The sequence below is a fragment of the Amblyomma maculatum genome, chromosome 1 (genome assembly GCF_055883805.1).
Source record: "Amblyomma maculatum isolate TAMU_Amacu chromosome 1, ASM5588380v1, whole genome shotgun sequence".
In the NCBI taxonomy this organism is placed as follows: domain Eukaryota; kingdom Metazoa; phylum Arthropoda; class Arachnida; order Ixodida; family Ixodidae; genus Amblyomma; species Amblyomma maculatum.
The window spans coordinates 152,008,483-152,029,491 of NC_139344.1; the positions used below are offsets into that span (position 1 = coordinate 152,008,483).

Sequence of the window (21,009 nt, forward strand, 5' to 3'; positions counted from 1 at the left end):
CAAACCACATCATGAAGCCCTAAAAATGATCAAATCCCTGGTGGACACCATTTGTGCTAAAGGTCTTTCACTCAGCTATGTCGGACGCCCTGCAGAGAGATGTCAACAATATCATCGTGAAGCCGTTCAATTAAATTTAAGCTGATTGATTACGTATTTTTGCCTGCAAATAAGTGAAAAGTGTAAGCTACTTCCTCATTAATCAAATTTCTCAAGTTTCTCATGTTTTCTTTGTTGTTTTGCTTAGCCCAGTTATAACAATTATTGGTTATAACAATGATATTTTCATGGAAGTTCAATATTGCTATAAGTGGGTTTGCCTGTATATATTTATATATCCTAAGAGCACTTTGGGCATTACATAGGCGGAAAATACTGAGATTCAATACCTCAGTTAACGGCAACGCGCATGTTACCCTTTTCCTCTATAATTTGTGGAGTGCCATTTCATCCAGAGATATAGTAAAATAGCATATGTTAAAAGAGATAATGATCATTTTTTTTCACAAAACAAAGCCCGCATGTCTTTTTTCAGATTCTTAATAATATGGTTCACATATTTCCTAGCATGCTTGAGACAGTTGTAGTCATGTCTGAAACGGCCTTTTTGTAGTGTCGTCCCAGTTTTAATCTCATCTTTTGCTTAACTATTAAATGAAATATATATTTAGCTGGTGTCACTGTTAGATGATTCTTTTTCTTTGGCAATAAGGAAATTGATTCTGTCATTCTTCTCGTCTCATCTCAGTGCATCTGCTAACAGACAGTTACAGATATCTAAGTGTATGGTTCCCAAACACAATCGGTCTCTTCTCTTTTTGCTTGGTCAGGTCATTGGTGTTTAAACTTTAATGAAGCTGGCCAAAACACACCTTAAATCTATGTGTCCTCAATCGTATATCTTCCTTTTTTTATATATCAAGCCAGGGTTTATATAACCCAAATATTTAGAATGTTTTGGCATACGGAACAACCGATCACGCGCTTGAAGATCCTGCCCAGAAGTATAAGAAAGTCACGCGTGCAGTATCTCAAACTGAAGTTTTGCTGCTCCTTTCATGTACTGAACAGCATGCCACTCTCCTGCCAAGTGGCTGCAATGCATTTTTCTATCACTTTTTGCCAAGGAGACGCATCGCCGTGTGGCCTGGGGTTCCTGCTTACAGCAAAGTCATGGCTAGCAAAGTCATGTACCAAAGTGAACAAGAGGTGTGCTGCTCTGTGGCCTTTAATCTATTGTGCTCATTTTCTAATCAGTATCGCTATCATGTGATAAAGCCACCCTGAATAACCTAAAAGCGGTGGCACTTACCTGGTTTGCTTCTCTGCCTTTGCTGCAGAAGCGTCACAGAAACCGACTGTACCCCAATTTTGACAAGTGCTTATTCTACATATACTATTGTGTACTAGTAAGAAGAATAGGCATCTTATGATAGGCAGTGGCTCGTTACAAAATTTTGCACACTGCTGCTTTAATGCAAAAACGTTTCAGGCCAATGGCACCTATGATGCAGCATGCCTTGCTGTGGCCGCTACGATAAGCGAGTCATTAGCAAGGTTGTGATGCACTCCTGCTTCTAATTTACAGATCAGCTTATCTATTTTGTAAAATTTACAGCGCATCTAGCTTTTACCACTCCTTCCTGGATTGTCGTCCTTGGTCTATGCTACATCGGTGTCTGAAATATTTCTTCTGGAAGCTTTGCACTACTAGGAATATTTGGACTGGCAGCAGAAGTAGCCTAGCATTACACCCCGCATGTTTTGTGGCTGCGACGGCAAAGAGCTGAATAACATGCAAATCCCAAAAGGACATTCTCTCTTTTTTTTTTTTTTACCATCTTTACAAACCTATCAAGCGTTACATTTCTCTGCACAGGAGTGCCACGAGTTTTTTGTCGTGCAGTGAAATGTCACAGCCTGCAAGCACATAGTGTTTTAGACGCTCGACTTAAATTGTGACATGCAGTTCTTAACATCGCATCAAGCTTCTCCTACCAAAGGTCTAGGTTTACTAACTAGTGCTTCACAAGCTCGGTAGGCAACACAGCCTTAGCTACATGCTTTTGACAGCTCAAAAGCTTTTTCCTTACGACAGATATGGTTTGTTGAATAAACTTAATTCTGCAGAAGTTGACATGCCTATACAATATATCACTCATGCTTAACATTATACTATCGATCAATAAAAGTCTGAGAGTATCATGAAATGATAAGTCTCATATGCGACTGCATGACATACATGTTGCATTTTTACAACTTTTTAGTACTGCTGTGTTAAGTCTGCATGTATGTATCATGCCGCAAAACCTCTACTAATGTGTGTCAAGGGCCTGGATGGGCTAGCTAGTCCTGGCTTGCATGTCCACAGCTAATCCAACAGTAAGAGAGACATTCACTGAACGAGGCTTTGGTGCAAGTGAAAGAACCCCACTTATTGACAAAAGTAACGAACATGGTGGTGTGGGATATTTCAAACCATTTACAAACAACTGCTGCAGCTCTTCACATTAGGAAACCCATGCTTGATTTCCCAATGCTGACTGCTGCACTGTATGGATAAAAAGAAACTACTAAAGCAAATGCTTTATTTATATGGCTTCTTGAAACCTCAGGTAGCTTCACAATGTAAAACCCCTGCCATTTCTTCCCATCAAGAAGGGAATTCGAGCCTGAAGCCATTTTGGTCTTTTTGTATTTGTGCTGGGAGCCAGGTTAAACAAGAACCACCTGCCCATGTACATACAGATGCCTCCAATAGATGGGACCTCGGCTGTTGACACATACATACAGAAATGTGGAAAATGTTTAACTTATGCATTTTATGCAGTGTGTTCAAGGTATAAGGCATTTAATTACAAACAGCTAGGCAAAAGGTTAGCTTGTCTACAGGTTCTTCCTAATGAAAACCTGACTTCAAAGGAAGCTTAATGCACAGCTTTGCTACAAGGACCATAAGAGAAATGAAGTTGGGCACAATGCCAAAGAAAAGAAAATAGCCAAAAGTAAAAGTAGCTCTTGATACAGGCACCTTTACTATACAGCTTTGAAAGGGGAAAGATTCTTAGCTGTCACTGATGAACTCTTCTTGTAACGTTACATCTCAATAACCGTTTTCTTGCAAAACTTTTGTGGTATGCTTTCTCTATAGCATTAAATTAGTTCAAAGCAGACCTGTGAAGGAGAAATAGTAAGTTGCAACAAAATGTATGGTAACATATGTGCAGAATTCTTGCTTCAGCTTCTCCAAAACACACAGGAACTTGACCAGAGTTAGTTTCAACATTCGCCACAACTTCTTTTGACAAAGTTTTGAAGTATATATTGAATCAACTAGTCAGCCCAGTTGCCAATTTTGGGATACCACTGTGGTACAGCTTGAATTCGATCAATAATGAACTTTGGGAAACCATTTCAGACATTGGTGATACCAAAAATTCTCAAAAACACAATGTTTTCCTAGGCCATTAAAATTTGCAATTTTATAGCATAACTACTACTCCTGACCTTAACGGATCCAACAGCTGCTAGCCAGACCAACCTCTGACTAGCTTAATTTTGTGGTGTCTTGCACTTCTTGAGATAGGTAATCGCCCTCTAAATGATGATTTTGATCAGAACACATTTTTTTGTACCTCGTTACCTTTACTTCTAAAAGTCGTTGCCTTGCTACTGCGAAGGAAGAGATGATGCATCTCAAAAACACTTCATGAAGAACACAGGCTCTGCCTGCTGGCAATTGGTTTCCCTTCTGAAGGCCGAGCAAGGTACCTCTGAAACGAGAAAAAATGATTTAAACTTATTGTATGCAACACCGTGAAAACATTGAATGATGCAAATATACCTAGATGTAACATTTATGTCGCATGTGCACATTGCGCCCCAAGGCTGCAATCTGTAAACTCTGCTCAATTGCTACAAAGCAACAATTCAGTTTTATACCATTTGTCTCAGCTTTCAGTTAATTCTCCTATGTGCTGCACAACGCAACGTGAAAAATTGCTGGACAATGTCGGCTGCTACATTTTTTTTTAAATTTGTGTTATCTTTGTGAAACTTTTCATGACTGACTGACTCTGAGCGTTAAAAGAAGGCTAGTAATTAATTGTTATCTCTTCCTAGCATCATCATCTTGCCTGTAAGCCTCCCTTCTCACATAGAACATCAATAAACCTGTTGCATCGTTCGGGCCCGCACGAACAGGAAACTTTATCGCAACATAACTTCCTTGTAATTTCTCCACACTTGCAGCGTACTTATATCGATTATTCTGCTGAAGAAGCATGTTTCATTGTTGGGCATTAAGCTTGCATGAAAATGTATAGATCATACCAGTGCTGACAGGACACATATGTTGACACCACGGCCCACAATCAGGCAACGAGACCTTCGATCAGCAGCTGACGGTAGCATAGTCGCATAAGCCTTTATTGAAGCAGCTCGCATGTATTATCGCGCCAAATATGAGTTGAAACACACGAGCTATGACTAGAGCTTGTTCTCACTGTTGCTTCTTAACAATAGTCGCAAGGACTTCTGAGAGAAAAGGCCGTTCGCATGAGAGAAGCTTTCATTGAGGATGAAATCTTAAGATATTCAGGTGACAAATTGGGTTTCACACTGCTTTGCAGAAACCGGCAGCAATTATTCATTTGAAAATTTCTTGCATCATTGCAATTAAGTCACCAATTTATTTAAAAAGTTTTATTTCACAGAAAAAAATTTATTTACCTCACCACCTTCTGGTGCAGAGTGGTCTTTTCCAACCAAGGCATGGAACATAGCAAACGAAATGGCTTTGATAACGCTGCTCACCTAATAAGTATATGAGACCCCATGATCTATTCACTAGTGAGCCTTGTCATGTGACACGTTCGGGAAAGATGCAAGCTTTGTCCATCTAGGTATGGTGCATATTAAACAAACACTAAGCGAAACGCTCATCGGCTATCATTAAAATGAACTAAATCAAGTAATCAGTAATGACTCTTGTCATGTGACAGCGTTGTGACACTGAGCGCTGATCTCCTATCCTGGCATGATGCATATAAAACATAATGGATTTCGAAGTGTAGGTTGACTGTCACTAAAACGAGCTCATATGAGGTAACCTCTAGTGACTTGTCATGTGACTGCATTGTAACAATGAGCACTTATCTTCTGCCTGGCATGATGTATATTAACGAAATCGTTTTGGAAGCACAGCGTGGTTGTCACTAAGATGAGGTCACATGACATAGCAATCATTATTGATGCTTATCATGTCACCTCATTTTAGTGACACTGATTGCTTTTCTTCTACCTTTACATGATGCAAATTAAACGAAATGGTTTTCAAAGTGCAGTTCGACTGCCACCAAATGAGCTCATATGAGTTAATCACTAGTCTTATCACATGACCACAATGTAACATTGAGCACTTTTCTTTTACCCTGGCATGATGCATATCAAATGAAATCGTTTTTGAAACGCAGCTCGGCTATCACTTAACTGAGTTTATATGGTGTAATCACTAATGGCCTTTGTGAAGTGACTACGTTGTAACACTGAGCACTCCAAAAGAAATGGTTTTCAATGCGCAGCTCGGCTGTCACTAAAACAAGCTCATATGACATAATCACTAGTTTACTCTTTTCATGGGACCACATTTTAACACTGAGCACTTATCTTCGACATGAAATGGTTCTCGAAGCACACTTCAGATATATTACTAAAATGAGCCAACAACAGGTAATCACTGTGACAGTGTTCTAACACTGTGCACTTATCTTCTATCCAAGCATGATGCATGTCAAACGAAATGGATGTCAAAGTTGTGGTCATTTATAGAGCTCCTACTTATGGCTTCCTCATCTAACAGCTTTTTTTTCTCCGTAGATGCATTAATTAAATCAGTGGGTGATAATCTTTCAGCACTGCATGTTAAAATAGTCACATTATCTGCATGCAATTCCCTGTTGAAACACTGGATAGCTCACAGTGCACAATCACTTTTTTTAAAAGCGGCACGGAATTGTTGGGTTGTTGGATTGTCATCGTGACCACCATGTGCCCTTATGAGACCAAAACATAATTCTAAATGATCTTGGCAAATTTTGTGAGCAGGTATGTACTTCAAAAGCTGCTTCTCAATGACAAGGAAGTTGAAAAGGGCTAGCAAGCTCTTCATGCAAATAATAAAACTTAAAAAACCTGTTTTTTGAGCTGTGTCAATCAGTCTTCGTTGTGTGTTAGGCTCTCTCAAGAAGGACAGGTAGTGAATTGATGTTTGAAACATGTTTTTGACATTATTGGCATTTCTTTCATTTAGTGGTTTTTTCCAGCCTTTTTGATACATGCTTCTTGAGTTCAATGTGTCAAATATGTTGTTAATTGTCTTCAAGAACTCCTCAGTCGGTTGGGTGTCAGAAAACCCACAAATTTTTAGTTCTCTGCACTCAGCGAGAGCTGTGGCCACAGAAGCACTCATTACTTGCGCAGCTAATCTAACCTTCATTGGCTGTCTCTACCACTCGATGTGGGCTCTGCGTAACTTATCTGCCAAGTGCAAGCCCTCTTTCTGTTGCAAGGCATGCAGCTCTTCAATGTGTTTTCAAGCCACTGTCCTGCCACTACGGTCAATGAAAGACCCTTTTTGTGCAAAAGTGTTCCTAATCAGCTTCAGCATGTGACACGGGTCTAAAAATTCTGCCCCCGGTTCTTGTGTGGCTGGGTGGGGAAAAGTTGTTAATTCCTTTGGATCCCTCAAGTTGCAACCGAGGTCTTGCAGCATTGCTAAGTTGGCAGGTGCTCCATCACATGTGATTGCTAAAACCATGGCTCCAGCATCATGCACATTAAGGAGGCACTGATTAAGAAGATTAGCCCGCTGTTCTCCTGCAAGGCCATCTACTAAAAAGTAACCGAGGGGCAGTTTCCAGTGTGCATTCATGCGCACTGCCATGATAACAAATTCTGCTTTTGCTTGTAGCAAAGAATCACTTTCTGCACCAGTGCCAAAGTCAACATAACCATCAAAGCTGCCTCTATTCCAGGGGTTCTCAAACTGGGTTCCGCGGGCTGTCTTCTTGTGTTCCGCGAGAATCCTCAGAGCTCAGGGCAAGCACTGTTCTCAGAGAAATTTAATGGTGAAGGCTTGGTGACATTTTGGATGGGGATTGCTCCACTGCTTCCATGCCGCTTTGAAAGGGCAGTGGACATTTTAGCTTCCCTTTGCAACTACATATACATGTGAACAGGCATTTTCAGCCCTCGCCTATCTGAAGAACAAGCACAGGAGCCGTCTTGACCCGTCAGCTGATATGAGACTGGCTCTGAGTGCTACTGAGCCATGCTTTGACTTCCTCTTAAAAGGGAAGCAGTACCACCGATCACATTAGTATTTGTATTAATCTGTGCAATAAACATTTAACCTTTGCAACTCTCTCTGCACAAAATGCACTCGACAACATTGCTGGTAAATGAAAACGGGGGGGGGGGGGGGGGCGGGGGGGGGGGGGGGTTCCCTGGCTTTTGGGGTTCTATTCCATTGTACCTGCTGTCGGATAGACATCTCATCTACGATGAGGCTGCATACTGTCTTGTGGCCTTGAGCCGTCGATTCCATGCATTTCATTCTGAGCGCCTTAAGGGCTTCAGATGAGAAGCCTGGCTTCCCATTTACTGTCTCGTACCACTTTCTTATGGTTCTCAAATGGGGCAAGCACATATCAAAAACATTCCTCACATATGCATATGCTCGTGGGGAATAAAAGTTTAGTGGTAGAGCAAATGCCCTCAGCTTGGGCGTGAATTGTTTTGGTACATTTGACCCCATGCGCTTTGCAATCTGACGTTGTAAAAGGTGCTTGTTTGCTGTTCCGAGGCTATTAAGTACTTCTACCTGCTCTTTGAGCAGGATGTTCTGCTTCGTCAGTGTGTCCAGAACAGACTTCATCTCTGCATTTTTTTTCTGGAGTCGTCTTCGTGACTGCTGCAGCTTTTTTACACGCTTCTGTTATTTTAGGTGTAGTGAGGCAAACCACGCTGCACGTGCTCGCAGGTACGCCTTCTCTGGTGTATCCTCCTATGATGTGGAACAAAAATAGAATTACTTTGTCAGTTATATGCACTTCAAAATGTAGTTTTATTTTCGGCCTGTCTGAACTGTATCACCATTACTGCTTGAGTGAGGTCCACTGCAGGACAAAACCCCTCTAAATTCCAGTTATGGCTGTCTGTACTACTAATACTACTACTGCTGCTGCTACATTACATAATATTTTTGCTTGCTGGACTTACCACGACTCTTTTTCTTTTCTTTGGCGTCATGACTGTAGAGGGTAAAGTTGAAAGCCCCTGTAAAAATGTGTTAATACAAAATTATATCAGATGTTTTCCATTCTTGCCTAAGCAAATCAAGGTAGAAGTTATTACCATTGGCACCTTTTGTTCACTTTCACCACTTTCATGGCTGGACACTCCACCTTCTTCCGATGCGGATGAGGTACTGCTTGCTTAAATAAATCACCTCTGCATGTAGTGGAAGTACTGGAAGCATGTCACAAAGTCCAGAGGGCCCTGGAAGCACACCCTGCCAGCTCGCCTCTTCGCAAACCACTACAGGAGGCTAAAATAAATGCGCAGTCGTCAGTAAACTTTGCTACACAAATGAAACATTCCCCCCCCCCCTCCCCCTCCAAGTAGCAGTACCTCTGAAGGGCACAGGAGTTTTAGTTGTGTCTATTGTTATTCTAGAGGAATATTAATTTGAATCTAATGCAGTTTTTAGGTATCAGAAAAGTAGGAATACAATTAACACCTGATATGAGCTCTCGGTGACAAGTGACAGTTGCTTATCAAAGCTACGTCATTGGACTCACCTCTGCATGTAATGGAACTGTCGGAAGAGAGCCACAGAGTGCAGAGGGCTCGAGAAGCACTTCATCCACGCTTTCCTCTTTGTCAAGGACCATAGGCACCTGAAATAAATGTTTGTCTATACTGGAGATTGGCAATACCTATAGCCTGATCTGGCACATTGTTGTTCCTAATGGAGGCTAATGAAGAGGGGTTTTTAAGTTGAGGACAACGCAGAGGGCTATTGAACGAAAAATCGTAGGGAACATTAAGAGACAGGAAACGTGCAGAGTGGGTTAGGGAAATAACTCAAGTTACTGACATTCTAGTGGAAATCAAGAAGAAGAAATGGGCATGGGCAGGACATGTAGTGTGAAAAGAGGATAACTGATGGCTGCTTAGGGTAACAAACTGTATTCCAAGGGAAGGAAAGCGTAGCAGCAGGCGGCAGAAAGTTCTGTGGGGGCTGAGGTTGCTTAGGGTAACAAACTGTATTCCAAGGGAAGGAAAGCGTAGCAGCAGGCGGCAGAAAGTTCTGTGGGGGCTGAGGTTAAGAAGTTCGCAGGGGTTAAATGGATGCAGCTAGCACAGGACTGGGTTAATTGGAGGAATATGGGAGAGGTCTTCGCCCTGTAGTGGGTATAGTCAGGCTGATGATGATGATGATGTTCCAAGCAGCAAACAAATGTGACAAAAAGCACTAGGGAAAAGTGTAACATAATTATTTGGGCCTGTTCGATGCACTCAGTATGCTGATCATTAAATGCATAGGACACTTGCATCATCTCTTCTGGTTAGCCCCACCAGGCTTTTTTAGGGGTGCCTAATACAGTAAGAGTAGGACATAGACTTGTCAGGACCATGCAGTGCTTGCTTACGAGTTTTGTTTGTAAGCCTGACTACCGTATTTCACAGTTACCGAAAGGCATACAGGCATATTGGTCGGCTTATATGCACAAGTGGAACAGAGCAAGAGAAGACGACCAGTAAGTGGAAATTGATGGTGGATTCCACTACCTGTTCTGGTATTGATGCATTGCTTGAATCACTGTGAGCGGGCAAACTACTTGTGACAAGAATGCTGCTATCAGATGGAGTGCCTCCCTGATTTTGATGAGACATCTGCAAAGAAATACGGTTGTCATGTTACTTTCAAATGTTTACCTAGTTTGCCATTGTGTAGAATGTGGGCCCATGCATCCTCCTTTCTGTAGTCCTGTTCTGCCATGCAATTTCCACAATGTTTTCAAGCATTCACATGACAAGTAGACCCAGCCTGAAACACTTTATGGCATTTTTATTATTCATTATGCTGTTGCAGCACTATTTGTAGAATAGGATGCGTGCAGTCTGATATGTTTATTGACATTCACCAGTCACACACAAGAAATTAAGACTGCTATCACCAAGGCAATAAAGATGCTCATGCTGCACATGAAGAAATGAGGTTGATATATTACCAAAGGTGGAATAAAATAATTGTTGTATTGAATTGCATGACTGTATGTTAATCCTTGGCAGCCTGTTGTAAAACAATGAAAAGCTGCATTCCCCTTCTGCTTCCGTAGGGGAGTTTTTACACACATCTTTATATACTGTACTGGCGCGAGGAATTGACGTCAAGCAAGATGAGCAGACCTAATTTCATGTTTGTCATGCCTCTTAAGCTATTTATTTTTCTTACTGTATTATGTCTCTCACTGTATGCACTGAGACAATATACATCCAGATGTTTCATCAACGACTATGGAATTTTTAAAAAAGATTTTTTTTATTGGAATTAAGAGCGCTTTAAATCCTTGGAATGGCATTGTCAGCAACGGTATAATATCTGCATCAGAATGTAAATACATGCGTTAACTATTAGTGTCCCATGCAGCATATTATATTTTATATCACTTGATTGACCCGCACTGCAAATGTTTGTTTTCAATGGTTATGCATGTATCTTGTTTCATATATAGATCTGTTCAGCGCATATACATATAATTTCAGCATTTTTTAATTACTCGTTGTGACACGATCTTTCTTGCCGCTGGTTATATATATATTGGCATTCAACACAGTTCCCCATGATAAACTAATTCTAAAAATAAAATAAACTGGCATTCCTGACATTTTAGTAACATAGATAACTGCACACTTAAATGACCGCACTCAATTTGTTAAAGTTCATGGACAATGTTCGGGCTCTCTTCCAATTTCATCCAGACCTCCCCAGGGAAGTTTATTGGACCCTCTGCTTTTCCAATTGTATATAAATGATATTGTTTAAATTGTGTGACATGAACACGAACAAGGCTTTGAACAACGTCTTGAAATGGTGCGACTGATGGGGCATGGTTCTCAATGCTGACAAAACTACAAATATCTAGGAGTAATTGTAATTGCTAATCTATCATGGAACTCCCATATAAACAATATCTGTTTTTCCGTATTTCGGAAGCTGTGCTGGCTAAGACAAACTGAAAAATACCCCACCTAACCACCTAACATTAAGCTGCATTGTTGCTCTTCCATAATCAGACCTAAACATGAATACACATGTATAGTCTGGGAGCCGTACACTAAATCTAACGTAAAAAATCTCGAATAAATACAAAAAGCTGTTAGGTTTATCTTTAGTAAGTATACAAGGACTGACTCCCAAATCACTTTAATGGAAATTAATAAAATTGGAACACTTTAACACCACAGATGAAACTTTATGTTATAATTTATTTCTGTCTTAATACATAACAAACTTGGTTTTGATCCTTCATTATACTCAATGCCATCATCATCCAGGTAAGCTCAGCAACAGCACCCAAGTTCTATAACTCCTATATTCGGCAAAACAGATATAATTGTTTTCCTTTTTCGCATGCACAATAAGAGATTGGAATGAGAGAACTAAACCATTGTTCCATGAGGTTTAAGCAAATAGTGCTATACTGTGTTTTTTATGTTGAAGTGTTGCTGTGTGTGTGTGTGTGTGTGTGTGTGTGTGTGTGTGTGTGTGTGTGTGTGTGTGTGTGTGTGTGTGTGTGTGTGTGTGTGTGTGTGTGTGTGTGTGTGTGTGTGTGTGTGTGTGTGTGTGTGTGTGTGTGTGTGTGTGTGTGTGTGTGTGCGTGTGCGTGTGTGTGCGTGCGCGCACGCGCTTCCAAGTTGACCTGCGAGCAGTGCTCTGCTGCTCTTCTGGCAGTGCAGCCAGCAGCAGAAGTTTTCTCGTTCATTCGGAGAAAAACCCGAGGAGGGCTGCAGTACCCCTCGCAAAGCGTGCTCAAGATATGCCGAAAATGTGAGTCGCTTATTGGAATGGCAACTCATTTGAAGAGATTGGCCTCAAAATCTTTGTTGCACAATATGCTGCACGAAGTCTTGGTTTCTTTTCACCAAGCAAATCTTTTTGAAGACCTCTCTGAGCACATGTTTGACAATGCACCCCTCGAGAACCATTACATTCATCCTGTGCGTAGTGTCGCTGAGTGCTACCTCAATATGCGCCTGTTCCATCTAGGCAGGCAATTAACAGAGAACCTGCAAGGCACACAGGTGCGGCAAGTGTTTAGAAAACTCACTCAGTTGAAACGACAATAAGGAAAATTTTGTGTATGCTTTAAAAGCAGGCTGTTCACTACATTAATAATGTCTCATACTGTTGCACCACTCTTGAACTATTTGCTTAACATAAATATACAGCAATTGTACAACTACTCTAAAAAAATTGCCTCTTACATCCGCTACATTTTTCAAACACACAGTATTGGCAGTTTCCAAAGAAAGGTGTGTTTCCTAGTATTGCAATGTCATGCATACCAAATTAGGGTGTCTGATGAATGGTTCGTGCTGCAGCTGTGCATAAATTGTATTCTAGTATTCTACAACCATTGACGTACAGAGTGTCACTTTTACAGAGCAGTCTGAAAGAATCGCTCATTCTGTTGGAGTACTACATATGACACTGCATGACATCTTCGTTCATGAACAACTTTCATTACTTTTTGCTAATATCACAAATATCGCACTGATAAAAAGCTTGAGTACATGTGTTACACCATTTCCAAATTTTTCCTAAATCTCGTCATTAATAATTTGATGTTAATAATTTGATACAGTGATATAAATTTGTACGTAGGGCACTGTATTTTGTCATTTTCCTTACATTACTGCTGCTGAAGTGATGGCCTTAAGCTGTTCTGACAGCTTTTTGTTAGCGAAGTTATCAATGTGTAAAATGTTGGAAATAAATAATTTGATTTGACACTACATGTGCCAGTAACATAGTCAACAGTCTTTTACAAGTGGCATTTCTGATGCATTATGTTAATTGACGTCTGTCTACTGTAAGTTCAATGCGAAATTTATACATTGTGTGTACAAACAGGTTTATTGCACATATTTATTTTTCGAGTTATCTTTTATATTGCTGCAAAATTTTGTTAACATTCGCGCGGCCTTCTAAACTGTCTGAAAACTTCATATTTGTTGATTGAATAAAATAATTCCGTTCATCACACGAAGTGTCAATAAATAAAAAGATTGTCATATATGCATACTTGTATTGTCACTTTTACAATCATACCAAGATTTCAACTGTGCCCAACGCAAACATAAAACCACAGGACTTCAAGGCATCGAAGCAGCGAAGGTAGGCCTGTAAACTTTAAAAGAAAAGAAAGAAACGAGAGCATAGTTTGCATAAAGAGCTCCCCCGCTGAAATGTGCTACGCCAGAAGCAGAAACACACATCTTGTTACCCTCTGCCGTTAGGCAGAATTTACTCCTAGTCGAGTGCACCCACAGATACGGTGCACCGATCGAGGCGCGCGCGCTGTTCACAGACCTCATAAAAAAATAATAATAATAATAAAAACTCGTTACTGGTGCCGCGCTGCCTAGTCGTCGCATCCTAGAAGTTCGCGAGGCATTTGGCACTGTACCGCTGAGCATACAATGCGACGAATGCATGAAAACGCCTCGCTGATATGAGGCGATCGAGGAACGGATATATGGGCTAGCTACATCTGCTGCTCGACAAAACACGGGGGAAAAAAAAATACGACTGCGGAACTGCTACAACAGGAAATTTCTGTCAAGATTCCGGCAAAAATCAGTGCATGCGTCCAAACGTCCGCGCAGTTGCTGATACAAGCACCATTCTTGTTTGTCGCACTCGGTCGTTCAGCGATCACTAATCTTACCAAATTACTCCGTCGACCACATCTTCTACACAGCGTGGAAGCGCCATTAGTGCATCAGTGCATAAAAGCACCATCAGTGGATAAAAATCACTTCCACGGTTGCAGAACAACACAAGTGTAAACGAACGGTAGCATCAACGGCAGTTTCCAGCCAACGCCGACAGCCATGTTGCCCCATAGCAACGCTGACGCTGTTGCTATCACGTGACCTCCTTCACTCCGGCTACGTCACGAAAATGCGGTGGCGCTGTCGTCGTTAGTGACTTTCGCGTGGTAGGCAAAAACACGCTTCAATCGCTTTGCCTACCGTGATTGTGCGATGGCTTGCTGCTGCCGGGGAATGCAGAGCACCATGCCGACTAATCGCGTCGCTATGACATGTGTTGAAAGACACACAAGAGGAAGTTTAGTAAGCTTGCATAGGTTTCTTGCCGACAATGGTCGCCGTAAACAGTGGTGGGCCGCCGCGGTGAAGCGCCAAGGCTGGATACCGACGCCTGCTCATCGAATATGCGGAAAATACTTCGTCACGGCTAAGCTGAAACTTATTCACCTTTACGCCAGAGTGGTCTACCGGATCAAAGGTCGCGAATATCTCGAGATGGGATCTTGGTACTGTTTTAGTGCTGGTGCGGGCGCGGGTGCGCAGGTAACATATGTACACGAGGCAGTCATATATATGTTGTAATGCGTAGGCCTGTTTCTTTGTTGGAGCATGCGTAGATATTTTACCTTTGTAAACTGTTCCTCAAGCCCGTTTTTTCGCTTTGTATGTAAGCGCAGTGAGCTGCTACGCAAGTGATCTGTGTAGCACTCCTCGATCCGTGATGTACCATATTGCATGGCTAAACTTCGCCGCGTTCACGCCAAATTATTTTAATCTACTTCCTGATGAAGATTTCCACTTCACGTTGACAGCTACTGATTTGGATTGGAGCTGCATTTTTTATTTATGCTGAGCGCTTTTATTAGTATTCACAGCGGCTGATTGCGAATGCGAGTTGTGGGGTTTATCTTACATTGACACGTGTGTGGCCGAGACCGAACTGGGCCGCCCTAACTACGGAATCACGGGTGAAGGTAAAAACGGCCCCAGAAAAGAGTTCCTCAGAAGATACAGCCCCGAAAAAAAAGGTCCCTGAAATATATAGCCCCGGAATAATCGTCCAGAAAGGTCCTATCAGGAAGCGGCCCCTAGGAAAAAATGTCACCGAAGAAATTGACTGAAAATCTACCCGGAACTCACTTCGCGAAAAATTGAACATCTTATTGGATGCCTTTTTGTTTGTTTTTTTAGAATAGATGTAACTATTGTTTGGGCACTATGCCCTCTGGGTGTTTTACAGGTTTACAGGAACTGGAGAAGGCTTGGCGAGAAAGCATTGCAACAAAAAAAAAAAAAGAACCCCACCACTATAACATCCAGCGAGTATTATACAGTGCATAGCTCCCTGTTTCCAAACTGGGAAATATCGCTCTTTAATATAGGTCTAATCGCCCGGCTAATATTACACATTCGAGAGACGTGTTTGCCCTCGACAGCACAAATTTCGGCGCCATAACGTTTTTTTTTTTCTTTGCGAACACACAGCATCAGTGCCATGTTTTGCAAATTTCAAGCGGACGGGTAGAAAGAAGCACTGTAGCATACATTATGACGGCTAGATACAAGGAAACTCAGTCTACGTTTTTAGTAAACAGAACTACAGAACGTAAAAAAAAAATAAAATAAAACGGCGGGGTTCAAAATATACATAATGTTCGCTAAAACCATAAACACAATGTAAGATAAAAACATTGAAAGTTGATTACAATGAGCGTAATTCATCGCTGATAAGCCAATCACCAGGCAAGGGGAAGGCTCGACTTTGCAGTACGTTTTATTGAATCTGTTTGGAGAGGTTTTATCCGGGGCCATTTTTTCCTGGGACGTTTTTACCGGAACCCACGGAACCACAGTGGCCGCTGCAGCTCGTAATTGTAATGCAAGCTAACAGTGAGACTACCCGTGATAAAATTGCTACCTTTAACGACGACAGCCGCCCACGAACAAAGCAAATATAACAGATGAGCAGCGTTGTGATCTCAACGAATAACGAAATGATACGCAAATCCGCGCGGTGTAAAGGCTACTGTTGCCATGCTGACCTAAATCATCTTAACCATACAGCCGCTCGACGCTAGCGAGGTGCTTCGTGCTTACCAAGAACGCTCATTTGCCGCTCGGTGTGAAGAATCATCCGATTATGATATGATGCTTCGAGCGGACTATTCGTACGCGGTTTGCGAGCGCTATTTATGAGCGAGAAAAATCCCCGTCAGCTTGCTTGACTAAAAGGTAGTTGTAAGCTTTGTAATTCTCGATGCGTTCCATGCATAATTTTCTGGGAGAAAACAGAAAATAGATGCCAACGTCGCTCATTTTCCTCGGCGGGCAGCAACGCTTCTCTTGTGCGCCTTGAACCCAATCCCCATCGGTACGGCGTGCGGGTCCGTACGCTGCACGCCGTGTACGTAGAGTTTTTCAGAGTATCGCTTCTGTTCTCACCGCTGAGGCTCACGAAATACTAGCACATATGGTCACTTCGTCTGCCTAGAAGGCGCCTGCAAATCACAATAACACGGCCTTGACAAGCTCGGCCACTGTACCCCGGCCGCGGTCGTGCTTTTTGCCTACCGTGGGACCGCTGACGAGAGCAGCGCTACCTCGATCGTCTTGTTTGTTTGCAAACATGAAGGAAAGCACGTGACTTCGGGCACGTTTTTCGCAATGCATCTGGGATAAAGTGAGCTATAGAGGGCGCCACTGGAAATCCAATATGGCTGCCCGAATGGTGGTCCGGCTAGTCGGCGGCAGCGCTATTACAGCAGCGCTGCGCTGGCAGATGATGCCTTAAAATTAAAAAAAAAATGTCATCATCATCATTAGCTTGATTATACCCACTGCAGGGCGAAGGCCTCTCCCATATTTCTCCACTTAACCCGGTTCTGTGCTAGCTGCATCCACTTGACCCCTGCGAACTTCTTAATCTCATCCGCCCACCTAACTTTCTGCCGCCCCGTAAAAAAAAATGTACGTGTGTGCTATTGTCGAGAAAGCTCTTATTGTAGGCTCCGTTGTGTTACCACCGTGCAAGAATTCAGTGCGTGTGCATATCAAGTGCAGTAGAAGCACCCGATGCAGGGGTAGCCGGTGTGGTATGCAAAGCATTCGACTACTAAGGGCGTGGAGCGGCAGTACTGAGGTGGCTCTAATCACGGCAAGAAAAACGGCAGACAAACGTGTGTCGATGGCGAGATGAATATTTAGAAATTCTGTGGCTCTTATCTTATTCATGGCACTCTTCAACTTGAAGTGCAGGCTTTCACGCCATTGTAGCTGTACGCCGACCTCGTATTCTGTGGCCTCGCTTTTCCCCCGATTTCGCGTTGCTGCCTAGACAAGCAAAATGAAAGGCGCTAGAAAGTGAGAATGATGGTTTACAGGGCTCATTTCAGCCCATGCTAATCTCGTTTGGAGCACCACTGATATGTATCGATTTTGAATTAAGTAAATTGCGAACAAACTCTGACAAAAGTATTTTTCAGCAGTGATCGCTTCATAATCGGTGCAATCCCGGGTACCACAAAGGATACTACTGGCTTCGGATGTTGCCCCACGTCGCATAAATTCAGTATACATACTCCAAATTTAGTGCACGCGCGGTTTCTGACTGCAAACGCGTCACACAAACCATCACGCGGGAAATACTAATTTGATTTCTTACAAATACATGTACGGTCTTTGCAGCAGCGGTTGCCGATAAAAAGTGTTGCGCTTAATGGTAGTTAACAGTTTCCGTCAGTCAAGGTCATTGCTCCATTAAAGCGCTAACAATAAATAATTAGGACCAGAATGCGTACCAAAAACTGTCACAGCCTTGGTTCAAAGTTTTTCGATGTTATCCTTGATAACTCATCCTTCCGATGTAATCCTTGATCAGCTCTAGCCATGTTGCTTGCGCTTTATTCTTCGTGCCAGTTCTTCTCACGCTATGTTCATGATACCTATAACTGACATGACGACACGGAGACTCTTTCTCGAGCTTACGACCAATGGGAAAATTATGTATGCAAGTTAATGTCGTTTTTGGTCGCACAGTTGAATGTTGGGCGAAAGACAAATAACAACTCGGCAACTGAATTTCCTGTTTAGCGGATATTGTGTACTTTATACGCATGCATGGACGTTGCGATAAGCTCTGGTTATGTAAAAAAAAATAAAGAACACTCGAAACAGAACGGCACGCGAGAAGCAGTACGCGATGCGACAAGCATAGATGTTGGGCGGGAGGCGCCTCTGCAAGCAGAGCGTCCTCCACTGCTACCACCCTTCGGGCGATTCCTGAAGTAGCCGCGTGGTGGCGACACCATACGTGAAACTTGCGAATACCTGAGTTTTTTCCTTCCTCCTTGGAGTCCAGCCACCAATCGGAGCGTCTGGATCTTGGTTCTACTGCAGCGCCACTCAAACCAGCCAGTGACGGCGGCGCTGCGAAACAGCTCCCAGTTTGGCAACTGACCCTATTTCTATTAACGTTGTCATAAACGGCGCAGCTGTTGCTTGGAGTGCTTGCTGCCAATGATATTCTTTTTTGCCCTTGGGTTGGTCGGCATGCAGTGAACAGTGCAGGGCCGGGGCAAATGGAAATCGCCGCGGCACTTGGGGCAGAACTGGTAGCCGCAAGCAGAATTCTTGCATTTGGCAGCTCCAGCCGCGTAGCTCACCACGCTTGGATATTTGCAGAGGGGACAGGGCCAATGCCACTCGCCGTCCTTTAGGTCCTTGCCCTCCTGTGCATAAACCTCGATCCTCGACTTCGCCGGTTCTGCCACTTGTTGTCGCTCTGCTCTGCTGTTATGATTCGTCAGAGGTATGGCATGCAACGACGGTTTTTTTGCTGCCCTGCCATCATAGATGTTCTCCTTAGATGACTCCCAGTGCTCTTGCCTGTCCTTGATGTACGTCCTCCAGCGCAATTCCTCAACAGAACGACACACTTTGCGCCAGGCTTGACTGGTGCGGCAAACAGCAGCTAAGTCCCGCGGTGACAGGTATTCAAGTATCTTGCGTAGGGCTGGCGTGCAGCACTCGAGCTTTGCCAGGAAGTCCACGTGAGAGCGGCCCTCCATGCTAGGTCGACCATTCGCACGAGGCAAGCTCTCCCGGCTTCGGGACTGGTGCACATCATCGCTGCTGGACATCACAACAGAAGAATGTCCATCATCTTCGCTGAAGAGGGTCGATAAAGTGCTGCTGTTGTAACTGCTGCTTGCAGCATGGAAATGCGGCGTTACGTAGTCACTCTCTGGGGAATCCAGATGCATGACTGGGATAGACTGGAGTGAAGGCACAGTTGCCCCAAGGAAACAGCTGGTCTTCGCTGGCGTACGCTCCATCACCTTTCAAGTAGCAGCGGCGAGGCTCAAAGGCTACGGTCGTTGAAGGAAAGATGGAAATGTCGAAGCCTCTACGGAGGGCGGGTCGGAACGGGCCGTGCGCTGAAGGCGGTGCAGAAATCACGTTTGTTCGTGCAAGGCAGCTACTAATGCACAACACACCGGCATCGCCAGTAGGCCTCGCGAAATAGCAGCTCACTCGGACGCACCAACCGTCGCCAAACAAGCCCAACCGGCGCACGCGCTTCCTCGCGCTGCCTTGCGCTTCACGAGCAACGTCAGCACGAGACCTTTCGTCGTTTTCCGATGTCAGCAGACAGCTACTGTGAACCATCGATGTCGACTTTGTCTCACAATATATCCGCAGCACTGCGAAAGGCAGAGGAGCCCTTGCAATTGTGCTCCTAAGCGCTTCTCACCCCTGGGCACTATAATAGAGAATTGTGCTCCTATTGTCACCCCGCCAATTTTGGGGGCCAGAGGATGTTAGGAGCACAATTGCCTATTGTAGTGCGCGTGATCCTGATTGGACCCGGGTGCCTCTGCGTTTAGCAGTGCTGCAAACATCTTGTGAGACGAAGTATAATTGCTCAGTTCCAGAATTCAATAGTGGGAAAAACTGTAATTAAAATGATCAGATCAAGCAAAGTAATTATGATTATTATTAAGGCTATGGTGATTCCTACTTGACTTGGGAATATCTGAAAGAATATATATGGGATGTGTGGCACAGTAAGAAAAATTGACGATGCCATGAGGAAAACTTCAATGACTAAATGTGACGGCGTACAGATAAAAAGGTTAGGTTTATAGAAAACAAGGCATGAGAGGGTGAAAAATGATCATTGCAACGACATATGAACCTAATAGATTTTTGTTGTACGCTCTCAATGAGGTTAATGTCACAATGCATATGAGGGTTCCAGACAGGAGAAGCATAATCTAGGATTGGACGAATTAAAGATTTATATATTAGTAACTAAGTCTCCTTTGGAGAATTGCTGAAATTGCACCTCAAATGCTCAAATTTACTGACTGCTTTAGTGCAAATGAAATTGATATATTTTGACCAGGACATGTTAGTGGTGAATATGACGCCAAGATTCTTATATTCCAAAATCCTGTGCAAGGATAGATCATTGAAAGTGTAATTAAACAAAATGACATTATCACAGTTTTAGTAAATTTTATTCCCATTTACCTACTGTTACACCAGGTACAGAAGCTGACAATTTTTAATTCAAGCTTATGACCTTCTGGTTTGTTAATCATGCAATATAAAACACAGTCATCCGCATAAAGGCATATGAGCAAAGTGACGTCTCGAGGTAAATCACTAATGTATTGTAAAAATAATAAAGGACCAAGAACCGACCCTTGAGGTACACCAGATGACGTGTCAACAGAAGAAGAGTTAGTTGAAATATAACATACGAATTGTGACCGATGCGAAAGGAACCTGGCTATCTAGCCAACCAAGTGAGGATATTTCAAGATAATGTTAAGCTTTATTAATAGATTAGAATGCAGTACAGTATCAAAAGCCTTT

At 42.9% G+C, this 21,009-nt stretch overlaps 2 protein-coding genes across 5 annotated transcripts; both read right to left on the reverse strand.

Moving 5' to 3' along the window:
• Window positions 1–2,277: 2,277 nt before the first annotated feature.
• On the reverse strand, window positions 2,278–14,189 carry LOC146204622 (uncharacterized). Of its 4 annotated transcripts, none has more exons than XM_084589310.1 (7): window positions 14,022–14,189; window positions 9,856–9,960; window positions 8,862–8,960; window positions 8,425–8,608; window positions 8,281–8,337; window positions 7,883–8,065; window positions 2,278–3,773 (listed from the first exon to the last, which is right to left on the reverse strand). In XM_084589310.1, exons 2-4 carry the CDS (start codon window positions 9,958–9,960, stop codon window positions 8,447–8,449), a joined length of 366 nt encoding a protein of 121 aa, XP_084445436.1. In that variant the 5' UTR covers window positions 14,022–14,189; the 3' UTR covers window positions 2,278–3,773; window positions 7,883–8,065; window positions 8,281–8,337; window positions 8,425–8,446. The 4 variants fall into 4 exon arrangements, with proteins under 4 accessions (XP_084445436.1, XP_084445434.1, XP_084445435.1 ...); XM_084589308.1 differs by having other exon boundaries at window positions 8,416–8,608; XM_084589309.1 differs by lacking the exon at window positions 7,883–8,065.
• A 4,413-nt stretch (window positions 14,190–18,602) lies between these two features.
• Window positions 18,603–19,388, reverse strand: LOC146204623 (F-box only protein 43-like). The gene has a single exon (XM_084604843.1). It carries the CDS (start codon window positions 19,386–19,388, stop codon window positions 18,603–18,605), a length of 786 nt encoding a protein of 261 aa, XP_084460969.1.
• Window positions 19,389–21,009: the final 1,621 nt, after the last annotated feature.

Coding starts and splice junctions, on each gene's coding strand:
- LOC146204622 (XM_084589309.1), bottom strand. CDS start 9,960: ATGTCTCATCAAAATCAGGGAGGCACTCCATCTGATAGCAGCATTCTT. Junction 8,961..9,855: donor ATGCATCAATACCAGAACAG/GTAGTGGAATCC, acceptor CATTTATTTCAG/GTGCCTATGGTCCTTGACAA. Junction 8,609..8,861: donor CAGTTCCATTACATGCAGAG/GTGAGTCCAATG, acceptor CATTTATTTTAG/CCTCCTGTAGTGGTTTGCGA.
- LOC146204623 (XM_084604843.1), bottom strand. CDS start 19,388: ATGCATCTGGATTCCCCAGAGAGTGACTACGTAACGCCGCATTTCCAT.